Here is a 22,640-nt window from a genome sequence, read left to right on the forward strand (position 1 = left end):
CCTCTTGGTTTAGATGAATAACAAGCCTGTGCAGTAGCTCATAGGCCAGGGGCGGCTGGTATGTGACCCTCCAGATGTTGCTGAACTACATATCCCATCACCCCCAACCATTGGCCATGCTGGCTGGGGCTGATGGAAGTTGCAGTTCAGTAACATCTGGAGGGTTACAGATTAGCTACCCATGCTTATAGGTGACTTTCCTACACGATGAGCAGCAGGGGAAAGAGAAACTCACCTAAGGCCACCTGTGGGCTTCATTTGTGAACTAGCATTTGATCACAGATATTCCCAGTCCAGACCCAAATACCTATTGCAACACTGGAATTCTACAAACTGCAAGTTACCATCTTTGATTTCTAGAGTGCAACATGTGACCCACAAGACGAACTCCCTAGAAAATATTGTTTTTGTCTACTAATTTTTTTAAGGTTCTAGCCCTTATTGTGGCCCAAAAAAGCCGCCTGAGGCTAACTGCTGAATGGCTCTGAATCCAAATACTGTATGTACAAAAGGGCTTTATGTAATAGAGAAGCAGAGTGGGTGGTTTGGGTAGGAGAGACTATTCCCATGTAACATCTTCGGTTTGAAAGGGGTTTTCTTAACTTCCCCTTCTCATTGAGTCAGGGCCAGCTCAACTGTTAAGCAGGTGCTGAAGACGTAGGGAGCAGCAATGAAGTGTTGGCTAGCGCTGTGTGCTTGTGCCTTGTGATCCGCCTTGCACCCCTTCAGCTGGCCGCCTGTTTCACCAGTTGCAGTGGAGAATGCTGTTCCATCACCAGCACTGAAGTAAGGCTGAGATGCCACTCGGGGTGTGCGTCTGTGTGCATGCATTATTTTGTCTTTCTGGCACTGGCAGCTAGATCTCTTAGGCTGGCCCTGAGGACAGTATTGTGTACTCTGCTTAACACTGGCTCTTCAAGATCTCTCTTCCTTGAGAATTGTTTCAGCTGGAGATGTTTAGGGACTGAAGTTGGAACATTACATGCAGAGCAGGAACTCCCACCTCAATCACACAGGAAACTTGTAACCCAACCAAGGCAACATTCTCATTGCAATAGATCTTGCTATCGCCAGGGTGTGTGTGGTAGGCATCTGTCTTAAGTGAGGACAAGGAAGTTCCTGTTGCCTACATTTTGTCTCAACAAAGAGAGATGCCTTGTGCGTCTTGAGGTGGCAGTCTAATCTTACTCTGCTATCTCAGAGTATGTTAGGCAAGGCCTTGTAAATACCTGGCTTTGGGGCAGGAAGCCTTAATCCACTTGTTCGCAAACAGTCCCATTGACGTCGGTGGGCGCTGTTTCACCACCAGGATGTGCTTGCATGTTACTGCTGGTGCTATAATAAAAGCTGGAAGTGAGCCTAGTCATTATTACTATGTGTTAATCATTTCGTGTATATTTTCCAATATCTAAAAACATATCAAAACACACCTTTTAAAAACCTCATCCCCCTTAGTCTCAAGCCACCAAATTTACACTGGCAAGATTTACATTTTGCTAGTATCTTCTGGGATGTGTTCCAGGCAGATGACCCTAAGAATAACATGGTTATCTATAATCATTCAATTGCATTTTCCCCAGTGCCCTTCTATATGTTTTTTTAGACCTCAGGAAAATCTGGCTCCTTTTAGAAGGATCAGTGCCACCTCTGCTGCTACTTGGCCATGTTTCTGGTGGCGGCGGCTATCATTATGCTTCACTTACTCGGCACAATTTTAATAATGTGCCTATTTTTATTGAACTTCTAATTTGCCCTAAAATACTTCTGCTTACATTAAAAATTATATGCACATTCAGATGATGGTGCTCAAATAAAGAAGTGTTTCACTACAGATTTAAGAGTTCTCTAAAAAGCTAGGCTGCTAAATGGCCATTCTTCAGGGCACTGTAACTCACTAGGGCAGAGGTTGCCAACACGCCACACACAGGTACTAATGTGCCAGCCGGTATCACCTACGGTGCCTGCAAAAGGTCTTGGTAAATATACATAACATTAGAGACTGTTTGATCTTCCTGTTCAATTTGTGTTTGCACTTGGCTTGGCTTCTCCTCGTTGAATATGCCCCTTTAATTATGCCTACTTTTTTTGGCTGCCCAAGAGTGGGCACCTACCATCTCTGCTGCTCTAACAGGGAAATTAGGCTACCCCCAGCAGCCATTTTGGCGCTTCCTCAAAATTCCAAACATACCCCACAGGCCCCAAAAGGTTGGCAACCCTTGGACTAGGTTATGTTTCCCAATGTAGTTGGAATATAGCATGACACTACCCACCTCCCACCAAAATGAAGTTTTCAAACATTGGAAGATGGTAGCCTCAAATGGATTCTCCTCTTGTTCACTCCAGTAGGCAAGGCTATGCAGCTTCTAAGCCCCACAGAACACATTAAGAATTGCTTCTGAGTAGGCAGGCACAGGGTGGTGCTTACAGTGGGGGTAAAGAACTTCTAGCAACTGGTGCAAAATCTGGCCTTGGACTTCTTTTTTTAACTTCAAAAAATCAAGTATTTAGTCCTTTTTAAGATGGAGGGAACACAATGGCAACAATAGCACCGCAACAGAGACACACAGATCAGAAGGGTTGAAAGAGTAATCTCTAGTTCTTTGATCTTGTAATCCAACATCTGGGGCTGCATCTCCCATTATCCCTGACTATTAACTATGCTTGCTATGAATTATGTGAGCTGTGATCCAACAAGAGATAGGGAGCCATGGTTGAAGGACATTGCTCCAGTCAATCAGGTAGAGCTTTTTCCCTCAAAGCTTTCTGCCCTCAAGTTCTACACTAATAAAACATTCTGTACTCGTGAAAGCTGCTATATACACAATTTCTTCTAAGTGCACAATCTGGCTTTCTACTGCAGGAGCTACACACAACTTTGCTACTGGAGTAATTTATCTGCTGCAAGATGACTGCAGCAGGATTTTGATTTGGCTGCAACAGAAACTGCTGTGTGAATTCGAGTTAGTTGTAACAGATCAAGGCAGACCAGAAAGGGGAACTTATTCCACCAAGCAAATCCTAGCTGATGCTCCATTTTTGCAACTGGTTTCTTTTCTTCTTTAATCCGCATACCACCAAAAATTTTCATAATGCTTCAGAGATTGCTACTTATAAACTTGTGGTGGATGATCACTAGAGAGGCCAAAATAATTGGTTCCAATGGGGGCAAGAAATGTGGCTGGTTTAGGAAAACATGCCCTGCCTCAGAATACATTAAAATATAGAAAGAGGAAGGCTGATCTCTGGTAGTAGGGATGGTACACTGATCATCAGGCATTGCAGGAGGGCAATTGCAAAGAAATCCAAGTGTGATGGTGAGCTGAGCTAGCTGGTGCAAGACTAGGCTTTTGAGTTTCCAGGCTGACCACAGCCTGTGTCTCTTACTTGACCAAAGCAATTAACGGATTTTTGCACCAACTGTCACAGTTACAATGAACACCAAAGAGGAGCTTAGGAAGTGCTCCCCCCCCTCCGGTTTAGGATCTGGCCCCTATGCCACACAGCCTAAGCTCAATGAACTGGTTTTACTGGAGTGGCCATTTCTGTGGCGCACCTGAAGTGAAACAGGAATGTGCTGTCCCCTGCCCTGCTCCACCACCATACACTGCCTGCCCCTCACTTCCACTGCCACCGGAACGGCCCGCTTCTCACCAAAACTCTGCAAGAAGAGGCCATTCTCTGAGTCCTTGGCACTCATCTTCACCCCAGGGGAAGAGGACCAGCAATATTGGACCAGCTCTGAATTTTACAGGACTCTCTGGATTCTGGTTTTTATGGGACTACACAAGCGCAATTATGCTTAATGAGAGGTCAGCTATTTGCCTCATTATCTAGTGCAGTTCACACTGGGATTCTACCTCCTTCTGCATCCTTCAGCGACCCTGTTTGCTTAGCCTCTGCCTGCTAGAAGATACCGTATTTTTTGCTCTATAAGACTCACTTTTCCCCTCCTAAAAAGTAAGGGGAAATGTGTGTGCGTCTTATGGAGCGAATGCAGGCTGCGCAGCTATCCCAGAAGCCAGAACAGCAAGAGGGATTGCTGCTTTCACTGCGCAGCGATCCCTCTTGCTGTTCTGGCTTCTGAGATTCAGAATATTTTTTTTCTTGTTTTCCTCCTCCAAAAACTAGGTGCGTCTTGTGGTCTGGTGCGTCTTATAGAGCGAAAAATACGGTACTTCAAAAGGTTACTACATTCTTGTTCAGCTGCAGTATTTGTCCCCTCCAAGTTTGCTTAGGAGCAGCCTCATGCCCTGTTGAAGAGTAACAATGCGAACCAGATTTCCCTATCCTGGTGGCATCCAGCTGTTGTGAACTACATCTCCATTCAGCTCCAGGCAACACAGCCAATACTCGGGAATGATAGGAGTTGCAGTCCAAAGCTTTCTGGGGGGACGTCCCTTGATCTAATCTGAAAAGCACATTTTCCCACAGGTGGTAGACATGCCCTCAGAACTAACTCCCCTCTTTTTCCTCTCTTGATTTTCATCCCAGCCTCAATCCCTCAGTGACCCCTCGCAGTCTGTGGCCCACCCTGCTAAGTGTCACTTGACCTAGCATGGGCTCAAAGCTGCACCAAACTATAAGCCTGAAAGTTCACTGAATCGCCTGCCAAAAAGTTGGTGTACTTCTCTCCTACTACTGCTTTGTCACATCAGTATTGGGGAACCTGCTGGACTGCTAACTCCCAGCACAGCCAGTGGTCCAGGATGATGATGATGAGCTGTAGTGCAGCCACATCTAGAGGGCAACAGGTTCCCCACCTCTGATTTACAGAAGGCATTACAATTTAGAAACGGGAAGCCAGGGAGCAAACGACAAGGCTCCATGGACCTAGCTGTCGTTTTCCAACTACATTTTAACACTCGTACCTCCATGCAGCCTCTTCCCACAGCTCAGAAGCTCATGGAGCAGCCTGCATCCACCAGGACATCTCAAGAACCTGGCAGCAGAGGGTGGACTCTTTAAAACCAAAGAAACCAAGTTTGTACCCAATGAGGGGAGCTTGACATCCTCCATGGGCTCCCATTGACACTTTTTATTTTGTCAGTCTTCCCACTCAATGGGAGGGTCAGAGCTCCTTGCTCCCTGTTTGGTACCAACCTGGCTGGCAGAGAAGGTTCAGGGAGAAGGCACAAGAGAGTTAAAGAAATGGGTACAGCAAAAGGCCAAGATAATCTTCCCCTTCCTGAGTCTATTTGGTCTCTTACGAAAAGGGAGAAGAAGGGCAGGGGAAGGAACGAGCAGGAACCACCATCTTCCCTGAGTGAAATGCAAAACAGCCCTTGGAACTGTCCTTGGGTCATGGCAGCCACGCACTGGGGAGGACAGGCAACATCTTCCAGGCGCTAGTTCTTGCTGTAGCCAGTGGGGTTCTGTGACTGCCACCTCCACAAGTCCTCACCTGGAAAAGGGCAAGAGAATAACGGCAATGAGTTAAATTGGAATTCGCTACCATGCCGTGGGGGTGGGTGCCACTACGGAGAAGGTCCTTTCCTTGATTTGCAGAGAGATTAGACAAATCCGTGGAGGATAAAACTAACAATGGCTACTGGTTGTGATAGCTATGGTTTACCTCCAGTGCCAGAGGCTGCATATAGCTCTGAATACCAGTTGTTGGGAATTGCAAAGGGGGAGAGGTGTTGTTGCACTCAGGTCCTGCTTGTGGGCTTCCCATTGAGGCGCCTGGTGGGCTGCTGTGAGAGCAGGATGCTAGGCTAGCTGAGCTGAAGGCCTGACCCTGCAGGATTCTTTGCATGCAGATGTCAATGCAACACCCCACCCCATGAGACTCCAGGTGAACAGTGGCGAGTGAAGCAACTTGGTTGAAATAAGGAGGAGGGAATGGAAAGCCATTTATTTCTCCAGCTTCCGCCCCTAGGAATAAAGAAGGGGGAGGCAAAGGCTGGCAGAAAAGGAGCAAGCAGATGGCCCTCTGTGGGGAGGCTCCACTTACACATTTTGTCCAGGCCAAAAACAGCTTTCCAGCCCAGCTCCCGTTCAGCTAGGGCAGGGTTGGCGTAACAGGAGGCGATGTCTCCTTCCCGACGTGCAACAATCTTGTAGTTTATCTAGAACAAAGACGGCAGCCTGTCATTAAGCGAAGGGAAACCGACCAGGGGCAGCAGCCAAGATGATAAGACACATTACTATTAGTAGTACTATAATTTTTATTTATTAGTCTCTCACTACAAAATAAAACTCTCTCAGACATAAGAACAAATTAAGTGCCACAGGCAAAGAATGAAAATGAAAAAATTAAGCATTACAGTGAAGCAAATCGTCAGCAGCAATAAACAAAACATTTATCATAAGCCATCAAATGCATGGGAGAAGAGAGTTGGAAGGATGTTAATGATGGTGCCAGGTGGACCTCACCGGGGAGAGCATTTTTTCATTTATTTAAAGGCAATCATTGGTAAGCTGCTTAATATTCAATAATCTGCAACCTAACCACAACGGCGTTCCTTCCAGAAGACTAAAGCGCTGGTTGAAATTCTCTACTATAGTGTGAGGCTCCTAGACCAAAATGTTGGCTGGTTCCCTCAAAAGTACCCTGCATTCTGCATAGTAGGTGGGCTGGTCGTGCCACTGGCAGAGGGGGGCAATGAGCCTCTCCATAGTCCCAGTATTAAAATTTAAAGGTACACATTCCAGCCACAGTTTTATGCCAATTTTTAAACAGGGTCGCAGATCAAAGAGGCCATGTTTGCCTCATATAATAGGAGGCAGATTTTGGATCCCAAAATACTGAAAGCTACTCCAGATATGGCAGGCATTTATTATTTTAGCACAGGCTAAATAGCCTATGAGCCCCTAAATCAGGAGTGGGAACCTGTGGCAAGTCATTTGATTCCAATCCCCAGCATCCCCTAGAAGGCCACAGGTTCTCCCCAGCCCTGCAGAAAAGTGGATGCAGCCCACCAGCCATATATGGAGACCTGGCTTGAAAGCCAACCTGATTTTGCTGTCATAACTAGCACTGCGAACAGAACAGCCTGGCAATGGTCTGGTAAGTGCTAAAATGGGTGGGTAGCCTCCAGTCCAGGGGCAAAATGCAGGACTTCTCCAGGCCACTCCCCTTCCTGGCCTTGCTCCACTCTCAAGTGCTTTTGCTTTGCTGGAATGTGTCCTTGAACATCTGGAGGGCACCAGGTTGGGGAAGACTGAACCAGATTCCTGCTTGGTGGTGGGCCCAGCGATGGTTGGCCAATTGGCAATGCCTTCCTCTCTCTGGTCCCCTTTACCTCGACCCCAACAGGAGTTCAATCCCCCCTCCTGGAACCCAAGTTGTCCCGATACTCTACCTCTCTTCCCGACGCCTTCTCCATCGCCTTCACCATTTGCAGGACTGAGCAGCCGGTGCCGGTTCCAAGGTTGTATATCTGCAAAGATGCAACTCTTGTGACAAAGGCTTTGTCAACCTTATTGCCCTGTGCGGCACTTTCCAAGTGCCTGTCCCGAGGAACTTACAAATATAAGAAAAACTGCACCACAAGGGAAGGGTCTATAGGAAGGAAATGCATTCAGTTTTCAGGTACACATCCCTAGAGCTTAAGTTTCTGTAGGTTGTGGGAAGTAACTAGGGGGCCATGCCAAAGTCTTCATGGAAAAAGCATTATGTGAAACGGGAAGTGTGCGTAATAATATAGGGTGGTGGAACTTTCTTGGCACAAAATTTTGAACACACCCCTGCCTAATCTGAGCCCGTCTCCTGAACAAATTAGGAGAAGTGGCTGGAGTCTGCAAGCAAGGATGCTCCCAAAATCCAGGTGACGGAGGCTCAGTTGACGAGAGCTCCAGCAGAACACAACAGGGATGGAAGCGGTGCTTCTGACCAAGTCTATGAACTTCCCTACCTTGCAGCCGCAGTTCTCCTTTAGCTTTTTCAAAGCCGCAATGTGGCCTTTGGCCAGGTCCACCACGTGGATGTAATCCCGGACGCCTGCAGAAGAAGGAGGAAACCCATCAGCCAGTGCACTGTCCACCCCCTCTGAGTAGGCCTACATCTTACTTAGTTCAACCTTTGCCAACCTGGAAGCCTCCAGGTGGTCTGGACTACAAGTCCCATCAGCCCCAGCTAGCTGGGTTGCCACTAGGATGGCGAAGGCTGAACTGGTTTATCATCACAAGGAGGGATGGTAAATACTGACGCTATCCTGCTATGAAGTGGAAGAAACAACCCAGGGAAGATTTTCCAAGCAGATCGTGGATTTGCCAAGTTTGATTTTAAACAGGGCTTCCAAAAAAGAATTATGGCGATTGCGGTTTACCAAGGGTGCTGGGAGCTGTTAGGAGACCCCCTATTCCCCTCGCAGTACTTCAATTCCCAGAGTTCACTGGGAAGAGGTATTGATTGTTACACCACTCTGGGAATGAGACTCTCCCCAGGCTACACCCCTCACAGGCTATGGTTTGCAACCAGACTGCTTTCGCCTGGCTGGAATGAGCTCTGCTTCTTGGTTGCCTGGATGGAAGACAGAGACAGGTGTTTCAAAACTAGCCTATCATAAAGGTAAAGGTAAAGGGGCCCCTGACCATTAGGTCCAGTCGTGACCAGCGCTCATCTCGCTTTATTGGCCGAAGGAGCCGGCGTACAGCTTCTGGGTCATGTGGCCAGCATGACTAAGCCGCTTCTGGCGAACCAGAGCAGCACACGGAAACGCAGTTTACCTTCCCGCCGGAGCGGTACCTATCTATCTACTTGCACCTTGATGTGCTTTCAAACTGCTAGATTGGCAGGAGCAGGGACCTAGCAACGGGAGCTCACCCCGTTGCGGGGATTCAAACTGCTGACCTTCTGATCGGCAAGTCCTAGACTCTGTGGTTTAACCCACAGCGCCACCCACGTCCCTTTATAAGGGGACAATTCATGTTCATTGCTCCACCCACATTTGCTGTTCCTGGCCCTGCCCTTCACTGGCCTGTGACCCTCAAAAGTTTCCCCATCTCTGCCCTAGAACACATACAAAAAGAGAAAACGCCCCCGTGCCTATGTGTGTCTATAAACCACTTGGGTTAGAGGCCCATAACCTCTATGGCTTCCACATCTCCAAACTTCCCAGTGCCGTACTGCAAGTAGATTTGGGGGTGGAGGTATCTTTCCTTTCAAGCTAGGGTGATTCCAAGCAACTCACCGGTCCCATCCACTGTATCATAGTCATCCCCAAATACACTCAGGTACTCTCGGCGACCCACAGCTACCTGGAGTGAACAGAAGGAAGAAACGACAGGAAGGCACAGGAGTTAGCAGGAGAAACTCACTGTGCAAGAGGTGGAGCTTGCGAACTCTCCCAGGGGGGGCTTGGGTACCTGAGCAACGTAGGGCATCAGGTTGTTTGGGGTGCCCTGGGGGTCCTCACCAATCCTCCCCGACTCGTGGGCTCCAATGGGGTTGAAGTATCGCAGGAGAACCGCATTCCAGTCCTGAGAGAAGCAGCACAAGATCAGATCAGAAAATACCGCCCAGGAGAGCTGTATGGAGGACTCTGGGACTTGCTTTCCAGTTCTGCTTTGCACAAGTCTGACTTTAGAGGCATGAGATAAAAAGCTTTTATTTATAGTGGTATCAGAAAAACTAGCACATCACTCAAAGGTACAAAGAGGTAAAGCCAGTTCTGAGGATCTGGCTACTGTTTGGTGGCCATGGATCAATGATCCACGTAAATATTATATGCCCAGACACAATTCATTTATATGGAATTACTTGTAACCAATCTCTGGCTTGTGTCAATTATATTTTAAATATATGTTTTTATATACTGGGGCAGATAAACTGAGCTAAATGTATAGGCTTATGCTGGTATTATAAGGCCATGTACTTGTGGATTCTTAATATATGCCTTTCTTTCCATTAGTTCCAGAAGTAAAGAAATAAGTAATATGTATTGAAATTACAGTGGTACCTCGGGTTAAGTACTTAGTTCGTTCCGGAGGTCCGTTCTTAACCTGAAACAGTTCTTAACCTGAAGCACCACTTTAGCTAATGGGGCCTCCTGCTGCTGCCACGCTGCCGGATCACGATTTCTGTTCTCATCCTGAAGCAAAGTTCTTAACCTGAAGCACTATTTCTGGGTTAGCAGAGTCTGTAACCTGAAGCGTATGTAACCCGAGGTACCACTGTAATGCTATATGAGTTTTTGCAGAAATGACAATAAAGATTATTTTAGAAGATAAAAAGAAAAATAACCCAGAAAATACTGCTGAGGACAATTGTACCCCTGTGTTATAAGGGGGTTGGTGGTGTGGTACGTTGCTCACTCACCGGTTCTGCCTTGCACAAGTCTCGGATCATCTCCTCGATGAAATACTTGGATTTCCCGTAAGGGTTTGTGCAGCCTCCCACAGGGTGGTTTTCATCAAGGGGGAGGTAGGCCGGGTCGCCGTATACTGTGGCTGAGCTGCTGAACACAATGTTCTTGACCCCGTGCTCTTTCATGGCCTGTGGAGGAATGCAGACAACCTAAGCTCAGTGCTCTTCCTCCAGACGTCTCTGGATGTTGTTGGACTGCAGCTTCCATCATCCCTGACCACTGAGATGGCTGAGGATTATGGGAGTCTGAGTCTAACAAGAGTCGGGGAGCGAAGGTCGAAGGGCACTGAGCTAGCCAGGCTCCATGGAGCAGGGGTTCTGTTTGAAAGTGATTCCTCAAGAGCAGGAAGAAGCCCTGATGATGGGTGAACAGCACTTCCCCAGGCCAGGGCAGGCCAATGGATAGGCCACATCCAACCCCTGCCCAGCCTTCCTCCAGGCTAACATGGCGCCTTGAGTGACACTATGGAAAGCCTGTCGCACGTGATGCCGGAAGCACCTTTGGGCTGCTCTGACAGGCATCTGTGCCGCACGCGAGATGGGCCTCCTGCAGTTGACATTCTCCCGCAAACCCAGACTTATAACAGAAGCCTTACAAACCCTGGTGGAATAAGCCATGTTCCTGCTCACCTCCAACAATCGGATGGTCCCAGTCAGGTTCACTTTGTAATATTCCAGCGGCATCTGGACAGACTCTCCCACAGCCTTGAGGCCTGCAAAATGCATCACGGCAGAGAAATTGTGCTGAGGGGAAACGGAAGGGGGAGATGCGTTAAGAATACTTCTGCGGAGGCTACAGTACGTTTTTTATTTATACGTGCACATTTTAATAAAAAAAAAAAGTTCCCCTAATGAAAAGCCGGAAGAGGGCAAAAAGCGCCTGTGGTGCTTTTTTTTATGAGAAACGCCATTTTGTGTACTGATTTCAAAGGGCTTTTGGCTCAAGCTTGCAAACACACACACACCAGAGCCAGATGTCTGCATCTCTGGCAGGAGAGCCAGATGCCAGCCTGACACAACCCACAACAGGGCTGCGTGGCTCCCGAGTGGTGCAGATGCCACTTCTGAGTTCTGAGATTGACAGGCGTCACTCGTGGCTCTCCAGCAAAGCCCAAGGAGGCACATCTGGCGCTTTTGCCACATATCTTTAGGCGCCAGGCGAAAATGTTTTTCTAGAAACAGGCCTTTGGCTAATTAACATCCCATGTGTTTGTGGGAGAGGGGGCTATTGGTTTCTTTTTGTTCTTGTTTTTATTATGTATTTACAAAATAAAAAATTATCATGTTTTGAACCGCCCTATGATCCTTCAGGTGAAAGGCGGTATACTAAATGAATAAATGAATGAATGAATGAATGAATGAATAAATGGGCCAGAAATATACACAGCGGGGGTGTTGGGGGAGCAGCATGGCAGCAACACAAAGATGCTCTGATGCACACACATTGGGAACAATAAAATCTCCCCAGAGGCTGAAAGGAGTGCTGAGGGGAGCAAGAGAGGGGGTGAGCAGACAGCAGAGGCAGGAGAGACAGAACCCCTCTCCTGCCAGCCCAAAGTGTAGTCCAAGACAGTGAAGACAGGAGATCTAGGGGACCACCACTGAGGAGACCCTGATGCCACCCAGAGAGCAAAAGGTAAGCCAGAATAGTGTCCCCATTGGTGGGGGAGGGGAAGGGGGCAATGCTCTGACCCATCTCAATAGGTGTAATGGGGAAGGAAACATTAAGCTGTAGGATCAGGCCCTCACCTTCTTGAAGAGATTGTGGAGACCTGTCTCATCGAGGACATCCAGTTCCTGGAATGGGATCTTCTTGCCCACGATCTCCTCCACCCGCTGAATACTCTCGGGGACCGTGCTGCCCCCTGGGGAGAAAGACTGTTTTTGACACCATGCCAGAGTGGACCTGATTCCCAAATCATTGCTGTCCTCTTCAACAAGGAAGACTTAGTGGTGCCTTTTGGGGGGCAGAAACCCAGGGGCCCCCACTCAGCAGAGTGAGCAGTTGGGGGACCCTCAAATACAGAACGGCTGGGTTAATGTTCACATTGTGAGGTAAATACATGTTTCCATCTAAGGACTTAAATTATCCTAACAGCACTACTGAAAGGACTCACACATCCAGATCTACGACCCCCTTCTTAGGATTGGAATAGGCACCTGGTGGTCCAGGAGCTTGGTCTGGCCCTCAGGGACTTTCCATCCATGTTCCAGCCTAGAGCAGGGATGGGGAACCTGCCCCCCCCAATTGTTGGGCTTCAAATCCTATCAGTCCCAGTCAATGGTTAAGGAATGATGGTTGCTGTAGTCCAACAAACACCTGGAGGTTTCCCCTCCTGGTCCTAAAGAGTTAAATAAACCTCTGCTTCTGTGAATGGGTGGGTGCAGCCAATGTTGCTGCCCCACCCTGACCCCTCAGTTCCTTCCTCCTACTTGAGCCAAGCCAGCCCCTTCTTCTCCAAACGGCAATGGACATTCCTCCATCGCTCTGCTGTGCTTCTGACTTGGAGGCCAAAGGGCTCTTGATCCCTTCCACAGGTGGAGCAATAGTGGCCTGGTCAGATGACTGGCTGAGGTGCACAAAAAGCAGAATCCTGCCACTGACCCAGTTGCTGTTCATGTGGGGAGGTTGGATGAAAAAAGGAGACCTTTTGTCTGTATCTCAAGTGAATGAATGGGGAGGCCTGGGAAGAGGAAGGCCAAAGCCTGTGCTGCCACGCTGGGAAAGAGATGGTTAAAGAGCCCTTTGCCTCTGCAAATCAGTGGGTGGAGCTAATGTTTCTGGCCTATGGGGCTTTGCTCAGTTATGAATCTCCCTTTGCTGAGTCGGACCATTGGAAGGGCCATAGCTCAGTGGTTGAGCATCTGCCTTCCATGCAGAAGGTCCCAGGCTCAATCCCCGGCATCTCCAGGTAGGATTGCTAGAGAGCTGCTGCCAGTCACTGTAGACAACCCTGAGCTAGATAGACCAATGGCCTGCCTCAGCTGAAGGCAGCTTCCTGCATTCCTAGAGGTCCTTCTAGTTCATCAGAGCTCAACCTCAGGTCCCCAGATGTTACTGAACTACAACTCCCATCATCCCCAGCCACCTTTGCCAATGGCCAGGGATAATGGGAGGTGCAGTCCCAACAGAATCAAAGGACCCACAGTTGAAGAAGGCTGCTCTGCATGAAATGGTAGCAGCTCTCCATGGTTTCAGGAGATGGGACTTCTCCATTCTTCTGGATACGCATCAGGTGTGATCTAGCAGGCCTCTTTTGCCAGGGATTGAACGTGGGACCTTCTACATCCAAAGCAGGTGCCCTACCACTGAGCTATGGCCCTTCTCTAAATCCCCAGCCCTGGCCTTGGCTGCCTCCTTACCTCGGATGGCATTGTGGAAATTGTCAAGGACCACAGGGGTGTATCCGGCCTCAGCCAGTTCCAGAACGCAGTGGCTCCCGATGTAGCCGGCTCCGCCCGTCACAAGGATCTTTTCCGACATCGTCACCTGAAAGGGGACATGATAGCTGCTTGAGAGAGGAGGGATGGGGGGCCTTCATGGGAACCTTAGGGGTGCAGAAGCTTTCATGGAGGTTCTAGGAAGGATGTAGGTGCCCCCAACTGATATCTGCCTGGATGGCACAAGAGCCGAAAATCCAGCCCGAGTCAAGGCAGATGTTGCATAGCATGAATGCACACAGCTTTCATATATCGTGACGGCACTGGGGAAGTCATGACATTCTCTTCAGGCCCAGAAGTCAGCATCCTGAGTGTTTCGGCTCATATTTAACAAGGGAACATAGCAAGTTTCTAGTCTTTAAGACTGCAGTGGCAGACTTGGAAATCAGACAGCGCCTGGTGATGTTTCAGATGATGGGCTTCCAGTGGCGTTGAGGTACTCAGGACACTAAAACTGCGCTAAGACAGTGCAGGGTTGTTGTGAAAAGAACCATGATGCCTTTGGGCACCCTTTGCATGCTAAACAGAAATAGGGGAGTGTTATCTTCTCTGAAGATGTGACATTAACGTCACAGGATGAAACCCCCTCCAAGCCTGCCTCCTTACTTCCCTCCACCTCAACTTCCCTCCACCTCAATACAATTTGGAGTAAATTGCAACATTTACTTCATCATCTATATCCCACTGCTTTGGGGTCCTCTGTGTGGTAGATGCCATACAGAACCAACACTATCCTTAGCCAGGAACCAAAGAAACTTGCAGTTCGTGCGAGTGGCGAAAATATAGTCATCTGGGAGAGGACAGGATCAACCACTGGGGGGAGGGGGAGTTGGACTCTGACCGGGGCAATGAGTCACTTTGTTGAGATCCACCCTGTTTTGCCCAAGAACCAAAGAGTGGGTTGCCAACACCACAGGGCAGCTGCCCAAAAGCACACCTCTGGGCATGTGAGCCTCTTCGCAGTTGGCAGACACATGGGTCAGCCCCACCTTTCTTCCCACTGAAAGAGGTTTCTGTCCTTCTGCTCCCTGGAGAGAAAGGAGGGGCTGGAGCAGGAAGGGGTGGAGGGGTGTTTCATCCTCCCAAATGGACAATTTTTTTCCCAGAGAACAGACAAGCTTTTAGTCTTCTTGAGCTGGCAAGGTTCAGCGTCATGCTTAGAATAGAAGCCCTCAGAGTAGCAGCTGAGAAGACTACGCCAACTAGACAAACTGGGCTCACTCCAAAGGCCAACGGAAAGAATATCCAAATACACATACACAGAGAAAAGCATTCATGTTGGGGGGAAATTATCGCAGAGATGTGGCTGGGCTGTTAGGCTTGGACTAAGGTTCAAATTGAGCCTCAGGCATGCTCCTGAGCAGCCTTGGCCAGATTACCCCAGAGCCTCAGTTGTCTTCATCTGCAAAATGGGAACACATTGGGTCCCTGTCTATTTCTGGATCCAGCAAGAGCACCCTGTCCTTAGCTTCAAAGCCCTTCTTGGCCTTGCCCCCTCCTCATCCCACGGCTCATAGTATTCAATAAACCCTTGTCCGTGATCTTCCCTCCTTCAGTTCCACCACCCTCAACCAACCAAACGTTTTCTCAACGTACTCCATCCTCTCTCTCTCTCTGCTAGAAACTGCCTCCTACAATGCCAGCCTGATACCACCTCTCCCCCTTCAAAACCCACCCCCATCTTTTCTGTGAAATATTTGGCACAACCCCACCCCAATATCCTACTGAAGCCACATGCAACTGAAAGAGATACATATTTTATCCCCATTTCCTCCCTTCCTCTGTTGCATCCGCTGCCCAGCGTGTCAAATTACAGATTGGAAATGCCATGGGAGCAATGACTTATACACTGTAAAGTGCTGATACCACTATGGAAATGAACGATTAAAAACAAGGTGGGAACAAGGTCATGGAAGAGATGCAGAGCATGACAATCTGAAACCAGAAACATGCCTAATGCCCAGGCCAGCCTCCCTTAACCTCGTTCTCTCCAGATGTTTTAGGCTAGGCTGATGGAACCCAGAACATCTGGAGGAGAGCACCTGGTTGAGAAAGGCTGGCTTAGACACCCAGCAGAGGAAATAGGAAGGACCCAAGTGTACATTTGATGCCCATTAACATAACTCTTACAAAGGCATCCGCCACAAAATCCTCACCACTTCCTAAAAGAGAAATAGGAACAGGCGTGAGGAAATGGCTGGCAAATGACTATGGTGTGACTATGGCTGGCAAAAAGAACTGCAGTTCAGCGGTCGAGCGCCTTCTTTGCATGCCAACAATCCCGGGTTCAATCCCCAGCATCTCCATGTGGGACAGACCCCCATACAAAACCCTGCAGAGCCACTGCTAGTTGCAAGAAGAACCAGCTTCCTGCATTCAGATGCTCCTATGACAATCTCAGCATATGAGCCTCTTCCAGGGCCTCAGGCCCACTTTCACACCATAATAAAGCAGTTGTGTGGACTTTGGCGCTCCTGCAAGCATATTTGATCCAATATAGTATTTGGATTATTATTTTTACTATTTTAAATCGTGATTAGCCAAAACAGAAGCCCTGGTGATAGCCAGCAGCTATGATGCTTTCCCCCTGCCATTTCTCCTGGCTGAACAGACCATCTGCTTAGCCCCTTCTGGGACTGCCCTGGCGTAACCTCACTTGAGCCTCCGCCCAAAACCATGTTTTCAATCCGTTTCTGCTTTATAATCTGCAACCTTTGCTGCAGGGTGCTTAACATTTAAGCTTTGATTGCCAGGACAGGCAAAGGATATACTGTGCTTCCGACAACCGTGCAGTTCCCAGCACCCTCCAACTTAGCCAACTTTTAAAAATATGCTGACAGGTTCTGCTCCTGCGCCTTTAACAACAGCGTGAAAAACACAAATGTAACAGAGAAAGCTTTTCCCATTTCTGTGTATCTTTATGTCTGGAAAAGCTACACTTGCTAGTTGTTGTTGTTGTTGTTTTGCAGGAGCAGGGCAGTAAAAATGTTGGTGGCTCAATTCCTGCATTGCTGCTTTTGCAGGGAACAAGAGAATTAAGCTCCGTGCCAGTTCAATCTACTTTCTGGCCCCCATCGCAGATATGTTGAAACACAGTCACACCCTGTGGGTGTGCAGAGTCAGTTACATGGCTGGGAGCCAACCTACTTCAGAGAACAGGATATGGAGACACCAAAGTCACACAGTTCCTGGTCAGAGATAAAAGGGGGAGTGGCATGATGGACTGGAACTCACCTGGGCAGGCCGGATACCTGCAGGTGGAAATAAAGCCTTAGGAGGAACGGCTGAGGGACTTGGGTAAGTTTAGCCTGGAGAAGAGAAGGCTGAGAAGTGATGATAGCCATCTTCAAATATCTGAAGGACTCTCCTTCACTGGGGGGGTTTTAAACAGAGGTTGACTAGCCATCTTTCAGGGATTCTTTACTTGTAATTCCTGTATTGCAGGAGGATGAACTTGGAGTCTCCCCCAACTCTACAATTCTATGATAATTAGACTCTCCTAAACAGTAATCATTAGAATAGTACAGTGGTACCTCGGGTTACAGATGCTTCAGGTTACAGACTCCACTAACCCAGAAATATTACCTCGGGTTAAGAACTTTGCTTCAGGATGAGAACAGAAATCGTGCGGCGGCAGCGGGAGGCCCCATTAGCTAAAGTGGTACCTCAGGTTAAGAACAGTTTCAGGTTAAGAACAGACCTCCAGAATGAATTAAGTTCTTAACCCGAGGTACCACTGTAGATGGATTCAGGCATGGAATTTTCATATTATTATTAATTAGATATATTGGTCACTTTTTTTACAATGGTAACTCAAAGCAACTTACAGTATATAAGCAAAGAAACACACACAGTAAAACCAGCATAAAAGAAAAACATTTGAAGCCAAATCAAAAGGGCGATCCTATCAAGGAGACCACAGATAATTAACAGCCAAATGTTTTTCTAAGCTATGTAATGATGGTGCCAGGCAAGCATCCCTGGAGAGAGCATTCCACAAGCTGGGAGCCACCACAGAAAAGGCCCGGACTTGTGTTGCCACCCTTGGACATCTTGAGGAAGGAACACATGATTAAGGGCTTCAGATGACACTCACTGGGTCCAGGCTGGTTCAGAGGGGACTTTAGAAGGTGGTAGGTATACAAGCTGTACTGTAACTACACCAGCAGTGCCACACCAAGACCATCTGGCTCTGCAGGCGCACCTTGAGTACACACAGCCCTCTCTTCCACAACTCTAACAGCCCAATGAATGAGGACAAGTTAAGGTGATTTAGTTATGTAAGAACCACAAGCTGTCAACAACTGCAGGAGAAGCAGGAAGCAACCTGATTTCAGTCAGACATTGTACAAACAACAAAGAGACACTGTGATGGGCAAGATGCAAAAATCCAGGTAGTAGATCAACTAGCAGGAAAACAAAAGCATGTATAATACAGACAGGTCTTTATTGGCATGTCTGTGAATTTTGACAGGTACAAATTGCTTTAAACCAGATTGTGGAGACATGTCTAGAAAATTTATTTATTCTTGTAATGACCAGAAAAATCTTCTGTCATATCATTAATGAACCCTGTCCAGCTTCCGTTTATTAACTGGCAAGAGCCAAAATTTATCCTAGGACTGTGAGTTACAAGCATGCTCACAGCTCACAGCATCTGCATCGCTGAAGGGATGCTACTGAGAGGGAAGTTTGACCTTCGTCACTCACGCCTTTTCCTTAATCTGAAATCTCCCCCTTCCAACCACTGTTCATTCTGAAACCTGTATGCCGGAGGGAGCAGGGGCAAAGATTTTGATCAAGGAAATAGCACCAGAGGGAAATTTCAACCACTTCCCTTATCTTCAAGGCAGCTATGCAGTGTTGGTAATTAGTTAACCAAAAAGACAAGCCATGGTTTGGCTTGACATGTTGTCTGAACCCAGGCTCATGCTTTAGCTCCCCTGGACTAACCATGAGCTGTAAACCATAGGTTCAAGCCACCAGCCCTGTTCCAGATAACATGCTAAGTAAGGCAAACACTAGCTTGTCCCGGCACATCTACAGATTGACTGGCAGGGAGCAAAGTGAGCTCAATCTCCTCTCCCACAGCCCATGCATTTGTGCTAATCCATGGCTTGGCTCAGCATGATGTGCAAAGTCTTTGTTGGCCATAGTATCACACCAACATGATGCAAGAATATGAAGATGAAGGGATGGAGCTATGCAGGTCCAACTTGCTCATTTCTCAGTGGCACTCACCCAGTTCTGTATGTGAAAGCTCAGTCTGGGATAAAGCTGAAAGTGCACCAAACCTTCCTGACAACAAGAGGGCAGGGGTGGGGAAACTGTTAGACTCCAGCTCCCATCATCCTTCACTTTGGCCATGTGGGCTGAGGCTGATGGGAGTTGGAGTCCAACAACATCTGGAGGGCCACAGGTTACAATGCCAAGTATGACTTCAATATGATATCTTTGATTTTTTATTTTATGGTCCAATTTCAAATACAAGGGAAAAGTGAGTATAACATGAAACATATCCTGCATAGAACTTACGTTCCAAAAACCTCACACATATACTTTGTAAAAGAATGAATGTTTACTACCCTCTTCTCTCCTCATCTCTCTCCCCGCCCACCATATACTGTATACAGCATTAAAATTTCACATTGAATAAAAACGATCTGTAAAAAAAAAAGACTTTATGATCTGAAAACATATTTGTGATCCAAGAAATTCTTTAATAAAAACAATTTTTAAAAAAGAACTTGCATTCCAAACAAAGCACACAGGTGTAGCTTCAGGAGAATAGGAAAAGTTTTGCCACACACCTTAATATCACCCCAAACAGCCATCAAACCACAATATACTCCCAGCGCAAGTCACTTGCAGCAAGGGGCCTAATCCCAAGTACGTCAATTTTAATGAAAGAAAAGACATGAGAACCACATTGCTTCAACAACAACAGCATCCTCTAGTCTAACAAACCCTTTAGTAATCTGTTACAATGTATTAATATGCCAAAGTCAAGAGTAACAGCTTGTATAGACACAACTTTGAGGACATCGTCCACACTCCAGATATTTCCATGCTGGCTGCTACTAGAAGGAAATGTTTCCTTTACAGAAAAGAACTTGCATTCCAAACAAAGCACACAGGTGTAGCTTCAGGAGAATAGGAAAAGTTTTGCCACACACCTTAATATCACCCCAAACAGCCATCAAACCACAATATACTCCCAGCGCAAGTCACTTGCAGCAAGGGGCCTAATCCCAAGTACGTCAATTTTAATGAAAGAAAAGACATGAGAACCACATTGCTTCAACAACAACAGCATCCTCTAGTCTAACAAACCCTTTAGTAATCTGTTACAATGTATTAATATGCCAAAGTCAAGAGTAACAGCTTGTATAGACACAACTTTGAGGACATCGTCCACACTCCAGATATTTCCATGCTGGCTGCTACTAGAAGGAAATGTTTCCTTTACAGAAAAGTTCATCACTGCAGAGAAGCAAACCTTCCCTCTATATGTGATGCTAGGCGATCTGAAACCTACAGGCAGAGATTATGCAATGGGGAAAGTGCATCTCTGTGTAAAGAAAACATTGGGGTACACTGAACACACCTGGCTCCCTGCAACACACGGGTTTCTCCTACTACTATCTATTCTAAAACATAGGAAGTTGCCTTCTGCCGAGTCAGACTATTGGTCTATCTAGTTTAGTATTGTCTTTTACACTGACAGGCAACTACAGTGGTACCTCTGGTTACAGACACTTTAGGTTACAGATGCTTCAGGTTACAGACTCCGCTAACCCAGAAATAGTACCTCGGGTTAAGAACTTTGCTTCAGGATGAGAACAGAAATCACGCGGCGGCAGCAGGAGGCCCCATTAGCTAAAGTGGTGCTTCAAGTTAAGAACAGTTTCAGGTTAAGAACGGACCTCCGGAACAAATTAAGTTTTTAACCTGAGGTAACACTGTAATTGCCTTGCAGGGTTTCAAGCAGGTGTGCTTCCCAGGTCTACCTGGAAATGCTGAGCATTGAACTTTGGACCTTTTGCATGTACAGCATGTGTGCCAGGCACTGAACCCTGCCCCTTTCCCACAGCCAGCATTTAGCTGGTTATAACTTTAGAGGAAAAGCACAAAAGTTATTATGGCATAAGCTTCCACTGAGTAATTTGTTCGTCTTTTATTAGGTGCCACACCAGTCGGTTATAAATATAATGGATTGTCCACAGTTTGAAGTGATCCTGACCAGCATGTGGAAAGAGCAGATTATCATGCCTTGCTTCAATTTTAACACACAGGTGTTTACTTGCATAGTACTAGAAGCAAGATGTCAGCGCTGCCTCCGGATATTTAATTTCTGGAGATTCAGGAGAAAGCAAGAATGGGAATGCAGACTAACCTCCCCACTCACCCTCCACTAGCTCTTGCAACATAATTACCCCAAAAGCAAACAGGAAATGTAGGAATACAGAGAACTGCCTATACTGAGTCAAATCATTCGTGCATCTTGTGTACCTTGACTAACAGTGGCTCTCCAGGGTTTCAGGCACAGGCCAGCCCCCAGCCCTATCTGAAAATGCCAGGGATTGATCCTGACACCTTCTGGATGCAAAGCAGATGCTCCACCACTGAGCTATTGCCCTTAAAGTGGTTTAAGACAGGCAAAGGTAAAGGTAAAGGGACCCCTGACCATTAGGGTCCAGTCATGACCGATTCTGGGGTTGTGGCGCTCATCTCGCTTTATTGGCCGAGGGAGCCAGCGTACAGCTTCTGGGTCATGTGGCCAGCATGACTAAGCCGCTTCTGGCGAACCAGAGCAGCGCATGGAAACGCCATTTACCTTCCCGCCAGAGTGGTACCTATTTATCTACTTGCACTTTGAAGTGCTTTTGAACTGCTAGGTTGGCAGGAGCAGGGACCGAGCAACGGGAGCTCACCTCGTCGCGGGGATTCGAACCGCTGACCTTCCGATCGTAGGCTCTGTGGTTTAACCCACAGCGCCACCCGTGTCCCTTTAAGACAGGTATCGGGAAGTAAATGGAGACAGCTGTATTATTTCACGGCAGGACACATGATGGAAACGATCAGGTGAAGGCTTTCCTTTGCATGGAGGTGAAGCAGGCCGGGAAAGGCTGCCCATTTGCTAATGCTACAGCCTGCTGTTAAAAGCACACGAGCAGGGCCACCAGGAAAAGGTGGCAACCTGATTGCACAGAGGCTACCCGGGCTGCCGACCTCCCTCGCTGAACACCAAAATATCCTATTAACCCCCCCTAAAAACTCTCCCCCACCCCTCTTTTAGGGTGAGCAACATCCCTCGAACAGCATCGCATGTATTAAATCAAAACCTCAGTCAGTAGCATCTTCCTCCCTATGAGGTTTCAAATTGCCAGGGCCCTCCATTTCATTCACAAATATATAAAAATGCACACACACTGCCCGGTACCGCCTCCCAAACTCCCACACTCACCAGCAGCTCCGAAAGCGCCTCCAGTTCAACAGGGGCGCATTCTTCGGCGCGTCTCCTTTAAGAGCTCCTGGGTCCCCCTCCTCCCCTGTTCCCTCCTGGCCCCGCCCGTAGCGCGGCGACACGCAGCAGCTTCCCCATGGAAACGTGTCACTCTTCCCCCGCCCCGTCCCCGCCCCCCGCTACGGGAAGAGGCAAGAGCCAAAAAGAGCCGAGCCATCAGCCATTGGATACAGACAAGTCGGCGCTGTCTTTCTCCCAGCCAGGCACCGGCTAGGCAGAGACCTGCTCAGCTGCAAGCTGCATTGTGACTGGCCTTGAGCACCTTCTCTGCTTGGCTTCGGAGGCAGCCTTCTCCAGCAAGGGATCCCCAGATGCAGCTGGGCTACCCCATCATCCCTAACCAGCAGGGCCAGCGGTGAGGGA

General features: G+C 47.8%; 1 protein-coding gene and 1 long non-coding RNA gene across 3 annotated transcripts in view; both read right to left on the reverse strand.

Moving 5' to 3' along the window:
• Positions 1 to 22,640, reverse strand: part of LOC310767995 — a 135,422-nt gene that overhangs the window by 28,080 nt on the left and 84,702 nt on the right. The window lies entirely within an intron of this gene.
• Positions 5,016 to 22,361, reverse strand: GALE (UDP-galactose-4-epimerase). 2 transcript variants are annotated; one of them, XM_083628293.1, is made up of 11 exons: positions 22,218 to 22,361; positions 13,673 to 13,799; positions 12,059 to 12,174; positions 10,940 to 11,053; positions 10,262 to 10,438; positions 9,310 to 9,423; positions 9,135 to 9,201; positions 7,857 to 7,942; positions 7,305 to 7,382; positions 5,954 to 6,068; positions 5,016 to 5,401 (listed from the first exon to the last, which is right to left on the reverse strand). In XM_083628293.1, the coding sequence occupies exons 2-11, from the start codon at positions 13,791 to 13,793 to the stop codon at positions 5,346 to 5,348; spliced, it is 1,044 nt and encodes a 347-aa protein (XP_083484419.1). In that variant the 5' UTR covers positions 13,794 to 13,799; positions 22,218 to 22,361; the 3' UTR covers positions 5,016 to 5,345. The 2 variants fall into 2 exon arrangements, with proteins under 2 accessions (XP_083484419.1, XP_083484420.1); XM_083628294.1 differs by lacking the exon at positions 22,218 to 22,361 and adding an exon at positions 21,263 to 21,282.

The sequence above is a fragment of the Podarcis filfolensis genome (genome assembly GCF_964270895.1).
Source record: "Podarcis filfolensis genome assembly, chromosome: 8".
Lineage (NCBI taxonomy): Eukaryota > Metazoa > Chordata > Lepidosauria > Squamata > Lacertidae > Podarcis > Podarcis filfolensis.